This window comes from Megascapheus bottae, chromosome 16 (assembly GCF_031878675.1).
Source record: "Megascapheus bottae isolate mThoBot1 chromosome 16, mThoBot2.hap1, whole genome shotgun sequence".
NCBI lineage: Eukaryota > Metazoa > Chordata > Mammalia > Rodentia > Geomyidae > Megascapheus > Megascapheus bottae.
The window spans coordinates 41636708-41648477 of NC_143524.1; the positions used below are offsets into that span (position 1 = coordinate 41636708).

At 40.0% G+C, this 11770-nt stretch overlaps 1 protein-coding gene across 1 annotated transcript; it reads left to right on the forward strand.

Moving 5' to 3' along the window:
* The first annotated feature begins 7702 nt into the window (after positions 1–7702).
* On the forward strand, positions 7703–8647 carry LOC150053346 (olfactory receptor 51I2-like). The gene has a single exon (XM_090349040.1). The coding sequence runs from the start codon at positions 7703–7705 to the stop codon at positions 8645–8647; it is 945 nt and encodes a 314-aa protein (XP_090205166.1).
* Positions 8648–11770: the final 3123 nt, after the last annotated feature.

The window sequence follows — 11770 nt, forward strand, 5'->3', positions numbered from 1 at the left end:
ATTATATATTAAATAGCTTCTTTTTACATCTTATCAAAGGTCATCTGAATATACTAAACGTTAGGTAGGTCTAAGTATATTCAAGGCAACATTAATTGAATGTCTGGAAACTGTAGTGTGGAGTAGGACATGAGCTGCCAGGCATGCCATCTGTGGAGACAGTACTCCCAGCTCCTGCAAAGCCAGCTTTTCATCCTGTTACTCATCAGAGCAAGTGCTGCCTTGATCAGCAGACCCAGGTTGGATAATAGGGAGGGAAGAGGATCCTGGTGTTGCCAACAATGAAGATATCCTAGAAGAGTGAAAGGTGTTGCTTTTCTGTACAGAGGTACCTTCTACCTATTCTCCTTCAATACATTATTGTACACGTAGGAAAATGTTGTATGAATGACAGGACATTGGCACTTGTTTAGACATCTACAAATGCTGGGATTAAACCTCCAACATTTTCAAAGAGTCTCTGAGATTCCACTCTGATCTTTGATGTATTTCTATTACCTGAGTTTCAGTTCCTCACTTCTAACTTAGAAAGTGGCAACTTTTTAATCTTTTTTGTTTTGTTTTGCACATTTTTTTTTGTGCTTGAGGAAAGGGTAAAGTACACTGGATTAAAATTTACAACACAAACTCTTTGCCCCATAACAAAGCATTAGAATAATGCAGAATAGTCCATGCATAGAGTAATACATAATTTTAAAACCATTCTCATGTCCGTCTTACCCATTAGGGAAGTTCAAGTTCTGAGCGTAAACTGCTACAATGGCACCCACAAATCAGCTCTCAGGTGTCCTAATTCAAACCTAGTATTTTCAGCTCACTTAACTCAAGTTCTACTGCCATTACGTAAATTCCTACCTCGCTTTTGCAAGGCACTTTGAACAATGTTGGAACCTAATCCTATAATCATTTTACCTTCCAACGAGGACGGTAAAAGTAGAGATGACCTTTTATTTGCCTCAAGATTTTCTCTGATGTTTCCAGTTCCTAGAAGGAAATAAACATGCATGATGGAAAATGGAGGGGCTGGAGTTATTTTCTTCCCACCCTATTCTTATCCTGCAAAGAATATTTCAAATGGTTGTTGCAAGGAGGCTCTTCCTCTGTGAGCACTGACAAGTGGGTACTGGATAGGAGAGGTGTGAACAAGTTTGTATTCCAGAGAAAAGATCCAAAGAGAGCCATGGAGCTCAAATACTATCATGGTGTGAATGAAAATTTTCTTTTGTCCCACTCACCCTCTCTAAGTCCTTATACAAGCTCGAGTTTTCAGTTTGGTCCCTAAGAACTTCCTAGATCTTAAATATTTGAATCCTAAGTTCTTTTTCTGAATCCATTTTTAAGATTAATTTTGAGCCATGTACCTACCAGTGCCCTACACCTACAATCCTAGCTTCTCAGAAGGCTTAAATCTGAGTATCAAGGTTTCAAAGCCAGCCCAGGCAGAAAACTCCAAATAAAAAGTTAAAATAAAAAAGGCAGCAGTGCAGCTGTGGCTCCAATGATCAAGCTCCAGCGTTAAGCACAAAATCTCAGGACAGTTCCCAGGCCCTAATTTCAAGTCCCAGGATGGCCACCAAAACAGAACAAAGTGAGAATTCATTTTGAGAACATACCTGTGTGAGTGGCATGTATTCACAGGATGGCCATGTGTGGGTTGAATGTGAGGCTAGTGGGTGTGAGTGTGATGGAAGTGCAGTTTATGGGTCATGTGACTTCAAATGCAATGGTTTGCTTAGGGATATGAAATCTGTATCTTTTAAGTTGTGTGTGTGTGTGTGTGTGTGTGTGTGTGTGTGTGTGTATGTGTGTGTGTGAATGTATGTTGAAGAATGAATGAGGTCTTAGTGTGTTATCTATAAGAAAAAGTATTTATCCTCTCTCAGTTTCCTAGACTCAGTGCGTATTCTAAGTACAGCTTGGCATTCTAGCTTCCTTTGTTGCCAAGGAGAATGAGGCTATTTATTGATGAAGATATTCAGCTCTAAAGCCCAGAAGGCCTGCTCTAGGGATTTCATCCACAGTGCTCGTGTGTTTTCTTTTAAGGAAAAATTAAGAAGAATGGGTTAAAAAAGAAGAAAGGAAAGGCTAAGCAAAATTTTCCATAAGGAATTTTCAAGGGAAGTTGAAATATGCACCTAGACAATTCCATGGTTATTTTTCTTTCTCTTACTATATATGCTCTTTCCATGTCCTTCTCTCTTTAACACTGTGCATGCCACTGAATTTCCATGCAACAGGGGTCATGTTAAGGCCTGACCTCCATCTCTGAGGCCTGATTCTGGCTCAGCGGCAATTAAAGGGCTTTGGCCAGTCATTCACTCCTTGCATACCTCTCTTAAGGCATCTCTGTGTACTTGACTCCATTGAGCCCCCCCGCAGCTTCGTGGGTCTCACAGCAGCGCAAGTCTCCTGTGCTTTCCTGCCCTTGTCCCGCCCAGTACCTGAAAGCCTCACCCAGACCCTTAATGGTAGCATGGTGTCCCTCTTCCTATTGGCTAGCTTCCCAGTTCCCACCTTCTCCTACCCCAACAGTATATAACTAATTGCCTGACGCAATAAAGAGAGATCAGATCAGAGCAGCAGAGATCAGCGGAGAGATCTGATGCGCTTTCATGGTTAACACCGCTCCTGACTCAGTGTGGTTTTTCCTTCCCTGGTAATTGGGGGAGGGCTGGGTCACCGATACCATCTTGCTCGGCTCCGGGGCATCTCAGGAACCTCCCCATTCCTGAGTTGCTCCCCAGAGAAGCAACAGGGTCACATCATATATATATATATACATATATATGTATATATATATGCATATATACATTATATATATATGAGTGATAGTAAACATTACATATACAAATATGGTGCTTAGGAATGACCAAAACACCTGTGTGCTGTGTTGTCCATTAGTCTACATTTCATAAAACATACAGCATTATTAACAGCTTTAAAAACCTGTCAGCTGAGCATTGACTAAATGCAAGGCCCCACTGTGGGAGGGCTCCTGTGCTGCTGCCATGGGTTTTACCCCAGGAAAAAGATAACCAAACCCCTTTAGTAAATATAATTTAAATAATAAGTTAAAGCAATTGAAGATTAATCATATCCTATTCCATTACTATAGATTTGGGGATATATAAACAGATCAAATCTTATGAAGTAATATATCCTGCCCCTTCTAATAATGAGTTTCATGATTTATGAAACTTAAGAGAGCCAGATGCTGCTTTTATGAGCATGATATCAGGCATCTGAACATCGGGCCAGAGTATCAATGCCAGTGCTGGGGTTGAACTCAAGGCCTGAGCTTTCTCAAGGCTAGAGCTCTACCACTTGAGCCATACCACCACTTTCAGCCTTTTCTGTGTACCGAGAAATTGAACCAAGGTCTTTGTGCATGCTAGGCAAGCACACTTCCACTAGACCAAACTCCTGGCCCCTGGTTATTATCTTTAACACAGATTTTAATTCAACATATCAATTTATGAGTACAGTGCATCTTTTCAATTTCTTTCATTCTTTTTGAGTAGTTGCATCAATGGGTTTCTATTCAACATGTCAATTTATAAATATAATGCATATCTATCTATATATATATCTGACTATGTGAGAATGCAAGTAGGTAAACTTTAGGGGATGGATGAGGTTGGGAAAGATGGGGTGAATGATGGAAAGCATGACACTAATAAAGATGCTTTAACGTGGCATCAGTGGCTTATGTTTGTAAATTGGACCAGTCAAGAGTTTGAGATTTTAGGATCAGGGCTCCAAGTTATCCTGGGCTGGAAAGTCCATGAGACTCGTATCTCCAAAAAGCTGGAAGGGTAATGATGGATTAAGTGGTCAAGTGCTGGCATTGAGCCACAAACACAGACAATATCCAGGCCCTGAGTTGAAGCCATGGGACTCACACTAAGTATCTATACGACCTCTCAAGAAAAGGAGCCTGGCAGTCAGCCATGCCTGAGCATTTGACTTGCTCCTTCTCTCACAAAGACTCACTTCTGACCACTTGTTTAGTCCCTGGATTCCCAACATTAATTCCTTGGAACCTCAATTGATATGAATTTGTATTTTTTTGCCAGTCCTGGGCTTAAGCTCAGGACCTGAACACTGTCCTTGGACTTTCTCAAGGCTAAAACTCTACCACTTGAGCCACAGCACCACTTTCAGCTTTTTTTCTATATATGTGGTACTGAGGAATCGAACCCGGGTCTTCGTGCATGCTAGGAAAGCTTTCTACCACTAGGCCAAACCCCTGGCCCGAATTTGTATTTTTTTCAAATGTATTTTGGATCTTTAGTTATTTCGGGCATACAGGCCTGATCTACAAGGCTCAGAAATGAAGATTTATTGTTGGGGTGATGTATAGAGGGGTTACAGTTACATTCATCAGGTAGTGGGTACATTACTTCTTGAACATTGATACCCCTTCCCATGTTTTGCTCCCACTTTCCCTCACTGTACCTCCTCCCAATCATCTTGTTTATCCCCTTCCCTTCCCTACAGAAATCAAGGTTCTGGCTTTAGTTTCTATTCTGTGTCTCCCCTCATTAACATTCAGCACTGGGGTGGAAGTGCACAGTAGGTAAGACAGAAGCAAGAAATTACTACTAAGTTTTCCACCCCCCTCCCAAACATAAAATTAGTCAATTCATGAGGTCTGCAGAATTACAATTCAGAGTTAGGGGCAGGTCTACAGTACACAGGAATAAACAAAGCAAGGACTTTTTTGGTCATTAGTTTTGCTTCTGAGAACTATGTATCATGCCATTTTTAAATAAGAGAAAATACTGCATTTGAAGAAAACAACATTAAATAAAAATATATGGAAGAGTTCCAAATGAAACTTGGAAGTCAGTGTTTGGTTGAGGACTTTTTAGGATTAGCACTATGGGAGTGACCCTAACTTTTCCTTATAGCACCTGCCTTATGTGAGAATACAAAATAGAAAGAATGCTTTTTTTCCTGAGGCCCTGAAAGCCAGTCATTTTTGTAATTGATGATGAAGGAAGGAAGAGAGGAATAAAGTGAATCTCAACCAAAGGCTTGTTGTGAAGGCTCATATTGTCTTGCTCTTTTTCTTTGATTACATTTTTGGGTTTCAACAATGACTGTGATAACCATGATCTCTCTTACTGTCTACTTACATTAAGTAGTTTCTGTATTCCTTTCCTTTGCATCTTAGGTATTCATTTGAAACTAACATGTCAAGACAATATATTATTGTTTCATGATAAAGTAGAAACATATAAATAAGAAAAGTTATATTTAAATGGACTGTTTACTCTAGCCACCTAAATATTTTCCAAAATTATGCCCATCATCTCAAGTAACTATGATCATCAGTGTATTAATTAACGGATTTTAGCGTATGCTTGATGAGTGGTGATGCAAGTTTAATGACTAGAGTTCCAGGCAGTTGTAGAAATGTATTTGTGTTTGGTGGGATGGGTTTAACTTCAAAAGATTCAATGGAAGTATCAGTAAGTGAATGACTGACTGAGTCTAGCAAGTGTCTGTAGATTTTTCAGAGGTCTATGGCCATGACTGTGGATGGGCACTATGTGCAGTATGCTTGGGATCCTGATCAAGAAAGTGTTAATGTTCTAATGGATAGGGATGGTGACATCAAGGATATGAGCCCAAGAGTGTTATTCCCATGGAAACCATTCTCCTTGGCCCAGCTCACCGAAAAACTGATGTCATCCTCCTAATTATTTCACCCCCTCTCCTCTCAATACAAACAAATGAGTCTTAGGATCTGGGGGTTATTCAGAAGCTTATGTCTTAGGAGATGTGCTTGAGGATGCTGGTCTGTTGGCTGGAACTACAGTAAAGTCAATCGAGCTACAGAGAAGAGAAGCATCTTCTATTCAGTGAGTGCTCCCTCCCTTCTCCCCAAGCTTTTACATTTTCTTCCCTGAAATTCCAGGCAAAATTTAAGCCCCCTATCTCCTCTCCAAACATGAGCAAATTTGTCTCCTATCAATGTCCAGGATAACAGAGAAATGATTCTAAGATTTTATCTAGATCCAAACTGCAATATCAAATCAGCTATCATCACAGTAAGGGGTTCATACATCAGAGTTAGATTTTAAAAAAATGTTTCATATTTGTTATTTTAAAAGCCCACAATTAAATCACAGTCACCATTACATAGCTCTTGTGTATACACACAAGTCATTAATGCAAATAGATGAAGTTATTCTTCCATCTTAATTGTGTTTTCAGTATAGTGTGTTATGGATATAGAACTAGTTGGGCCATAGTTTTTGAGTATGTTAATACTGATGAATTTACATCACAGTGTGTGTGTGTGTGTGTGTGTGTGTGTGTGTTCATGAGTGAGTGTTAATGACAATATAAATAAGGAAGACACTTCAATAGTCTCTTATACCAGCGATCCACCATAAGTCTTTCTAAGTTCTGTGTTCTTATAGTGTTATGTGGAAGCAAGGGCATGTGTAATAGTTTTTGTGTATCTGCAATGTGAGGAAGGGTCCATGAATATTTGGGTGTGTGTATGCAGAACTAGAAAATTCTGGAACCTTAGAGGGACCATGAGTAGTACATAATCATACATGTGCTATGCTCTTCATTTTTCTTGTTTCTGATGAGAGGGTTTCCATGTAGGAAATGTGGACACACATACTCACAGACAAGGCAAATAAAAAAGTTTATTTTTGATAATGTGACTTTGCTTTCTTGGAAGGAGGAATTTTCAAAGTTGTTTTCCAGACAGAAACAACTAAAGTATAGCTGAAATGCTCCCCTTCCAGACTGACTGAGTTTGCAATTTAAGAACCAAGGACAGTGAGGTGAGTTGGTCAATTAGCAATATCCTTATTACCTCATAGTGGTATGAAGAGTCTTACTATTTTTCAGCTAAGAGACATCCTTGGAATCAATATGATTTTTTTGCCAGTCCTAGGGCTTAAACTAAGGGCCTGGGCACTGTCCTTGGGCTTTCTCAAGGTTAGAGCTCTACGACTTGAGCCACAGAACAATTCCTGGCCTTTTCTGTGTATGTGGTACTGAGGAATCGAACCCGGGGCTGTGCTCATGATAGGCAAGCACTCTAACACTAGGCAGAACTCTCAGGCTCAATATTTCTTTTAAGCAGACTTAGACAGGCTGGATTAAAAAAGACTTCTTAGAGATATTTATTTCAATCTCAGTTACAAGAAGAAACATTTATGAAGCCCATGAGATGAAATAAAATCCTGTTGATATGAGAGGTGTTTTGATTCACAACAGAGAAATAGAAAAAGCAAAGGAGTAGATATATTTGTTCTTGTTGCATGTATACTCTCAGGATCATGACTGTTTGATACTTGGCATGATTTAGACTCTTGCCACTAATACAAATTTCACTGTGTTTACCAGGAGTGCCAAGAATAATCAAAAGCTTGAAAGAGAAAATAGTTGTGGCAATAAAAGTAAAAAAAAAGTGACAGACAGGTGAAAAGGAGGGAAATACAAGTACTACCAACTGAACACATAGGAACAACTAAGAGGTTTTGGAAATCTTTGTCATAATGAGAGGCAAGGTCAAGGATGTAGTCACCCCAAAGAGATCAATGTTGAAGAGCAAGGAGTAAACTACATAAGAAAGATGTAAACTTATATTGGGGCCAGAGCATATTCAACACTGTCTATTGTCTTCTTTACAGGGGACTGGCTGGAAAACCTGAGCAGGCATCCCAAAATGGAAGGCGAAATCTCCAACAGTTCAGGACTGCCTCCTTTCACCCTGTCAGGACTCCCAGGATTGGAGACCTCCCAGCACTGGATGTTCTTGCTTCTGGGAACCCTTTACTTCATTTCTATAGTGGGAAATGCCCTGATTCTCTTTATTATCAAGGAGGAGCAGAGCTTGCACCAGCCCATGTACTACTTTCTGTCCTTTCTCTCAGTTAATGATCTAGGTGTGTCTCTGTCCACCCTGCCCACAGTACTTGCCACCTGTTGCTTCCATTTAAAACAGATCAGTTTTAATTTTTGCATGGCCCAAATGTTTTTTATCCACTTCTTCTCCTTCATGGAGTCTGGGATCTTGCTGTTCATGAGCTTTGACCGCTACGTGGCTATCTGTAATCCACTGCGCTATGCCACAATACTTACAGAGGCCCGCGTGCTTCAAATGGGCTTATCGGTTATCATCCGAAGTTTCTGCCTGGTGTTCCCAATGCCTTTCCTCCTGAAGAGGCTGCCCTTCTGTGGGGACAACGTGCTGGCTCATTCCTACTGCCTGCACCCAGACCTGATCCGCCTGCCCTGCGGCGACACCACCATCAACAGCATGTACGGTCTGTTCATTGTCATCTCAGCCTTCGGGGTGGATTCAGTGCTCATCCTCCTCTCCTATGTGCTCATTCTGCGCTCTGTGCTGGCCATCGCCTCCCGGGGGGAGAGGCTGAAGACTCTCAACACCTGTGTGTCTCACCTCTGCGCTGTGCTCATCTTCTACGTGCCCATGCTCAGCGTGTCCATGGTGCACCGATTTGCAAAGCAGGCCCCCGAGTATGTGCACCAGTTCACGTCCCTGGTCTATCTCTTTGTGCCTCCCATGCTCAACCCAATTATCTATTCCATCAAGACAAAGGAGATCCGCAGGAAGATGCACAAGATGCTAACGAGACCTAAGTTCTGAACAGGAAGCAATCAATTTTCTGTGGCATGCCAGATACCTCTCTGGGTTTTATTATAGTTGGTATTTGGGAATTCCAAAGTGTTCTCTTGGAGCTCTGCACTTTTCTTATAAGTGGATAAGTGTGGATGCATTATTGGGTCTAGATGTTTGATATGTTATAGCTTGGCTACAAGGTATGACTCAAATCATCCACTACTATAAGTTGTAATTATTCATTGTACAGGTTGCTACAACATGTACCCCAAACACAGCCATCAATGAAAATGAACTTAGCCTCTATCTATCACACATATACTTCCAACTACGTCTCAAAGGACGATACTGGTCAAGATATATTGTGCCATAAACTCTTTATTAAAGACAACTTCTTCGTACAACTAGCAAAGGATAATAAAAATAATTACAAGTGTATAACCTACTATACCATTTTATAGTTGGAGATTATGTTACTTGACATCATAGCTATCACTCTAAATTATTAAAGGAATTACAATTGTGAAATATCTTCAAACTTTGAGATCTAAACACATACCGTAGTTGTTTGACCAAATTAATACCTTTGAAATACTAGAACTCCTTTTTCCTACAATATGGAATTGTATTTGTATCTGACTACTTATTTAATATTAACAGCATATTATGAATTACATAACATGAGCTATATGTTTTCTAGAAGTTTCTATATGGAAAAACTGCAACATTACCTGCTGCCAATCAGCAGGCATGACCAGAGAGAAGGCCTCAAGTTTTCTAAACATTAACTTCTCAAGTGAGATAAATCAAGCTCATATATCATGTTTTAAATTATCTGAGAAATCCATATGTAATCATTAATAATAATAATAATAATAATAATAATACGGTATGAAGGTGAAAGGTGTGTTATTGAGGAAGTGACCAGGGGGAAGAGTGTGGAGGAAAGGACAGGTGCTGGTCAGTCAATATGATTGAAATATATTATGCCTATAAAAATAGAATAGTAAGATCCAATAAAAATTGTAAAAGTGTGGGGAGTAGAAGAAAGTGAATATGAATGAGTAAAAGAGTTGAGCTAAATTGAAGCACATTGCATGCATAAATTGATATATCATCATGAAATCCATTTGTAGATATGCTGATGACATTTTAAACATCTCTAAGGTGGCCTAGAAGCATGGCCTAGTGGTAGAATGCTTGCCTAGCATGCATAAAGTCCTGGGTTCGATTCCTTGGTATCATATACACAGAAAAAAACGGAAGTGGCACTGTGGCTCAAGTGGTAGAGCACTAGCCTTGAGAAAGTTCCCAAGGACAGTGCCCAGGCCCTGAGTTCAAGCCCCAGGACTGGCCCCAAATAAATACATATATAAAATATCTCCTGGAAAGCTAATGCACACACAAACCATCGGGGGAAGTTGGTGATGGATACAGGGGCAAGTGCATTTCAGTGGCAATGTTAATGTGGTCCATTCTTATGCACTTCCATCTTACCATGGGGATCACAGTCTAGAGCAGAGCACAGAAGTTTGTAGAAGGATGTCAGGAAAAGCCACAAAATTGCCACAGTCTGAGAACTGAGAGTAGTTCTCTGGAATGCTTGAAAAGTAAATGAAACCCAGGCTGCACAAGCATGGATGTGGATGCAGGCAGAGCTAAGAGCAATTGTGTGGACACTATCTCTGCATGATGGAGAGGTCATGGCATAATTTGTCTTTAAGGAATCATCTGGAGAAAGTAGAAACTTGGGGACATAGTTTTTCTTCTTTTTTTCATATATTTTTTATTGTAATTAATAGAATGGTTACATGATATTTGCCAGATAGATGGTGCATTAATTCCCATACATTGATACCCTTTCACATGTCTTGGTCCCCATTTCCCTCCCCCCACCCCACCCCTCATCTTGTTTTCCTTGGGGACATAGTTATCATTTTAAATGTGTATACTTTGTAGTACTGGTATTGAAATGACCCTATGCTTACTTGTTTTGACTTGCTGGGCTGGTACTCTACCATTTGCCTTCAGTGCAGCCTTTTCTGAGATTTTGAAGATGGAATCTTATGAACTTTTTAACTCAAAGCTAACTCTAAATAGTGGTCTTGTGAATCTTGGCAGCCTTATAGGTAGGGTTATAGTTGTGAGGCACTGGTATTTAGCTAAAGAAAGCAATCAGAGTCATGTACCAAGAGCTCAGTGGCGTTCTTCATGGGAACTGATGCCATAAGGGAATGCAGAATGAGCGCACAGGACAGGAAGGTGAACAAAGGTCCAGACCAAAGGTGGATACCAACAGGGTCCCTAGATGTTTTTTTTGACAGTTTTAGATGTCACTCAGTTAGGTATAGCATGGACTGCATGATGGACCCATGATGACCTGGGTTCAAACTATGAGTCAAGGTTTAGTTACAGTCTAATCAAGCTATACAAATCATAAACAATTCCAACCATTGAGAGAAATTGATGTGCAAAATTGTTAAACAAGCATTAGAATAACAGATTTACTCAATAGTGTATTTCCCCCCACATTTGTCTGGTTTTAGTGGAAGTGTCTATTTGTCATCTGTCAGGCTGGTCGTGTAATACAGAAGTGCTTTGCTGCACACACCCAAAAGTATATACGTTCCACAAACACGGGCAGAATTTTCACTGGAATGGGAATATAAATGAAAGTGTGGATGAAAAGTCATGCATAAACTAATAAAACAAACGCGGACCTTACAAATCCCAATAATGGTAACCAATGTGATCAAGTTAGATTTTGCAACTGAGGGAATCTGGGGACACACACACACACACACACACACACACACACACACAGGAGACACACAAAGAAAGACAAAAGCCTGCACAAGAGGGAGAAAGAGAGAACACACACACAGAACAAGAGAGCACTTTTGTAACTGTGACTGATCCAATATATTTAAATATAAGATATTTGCATAAATACTACACAATATACTGGGAATCCTCTGTAAGCAGACATTCCATCCATTGTAACCCTAGTTTAACATATTTAACTCATTTCATGTGTGGACTTAGTCAGGGCCTCCTGCCTCATATACATAACTTCCCCCAAATACTGAAAAATTCTGTTTCATATGTGTAGCAACACATTTATATTTCACACGTGGATATTAGTAATTT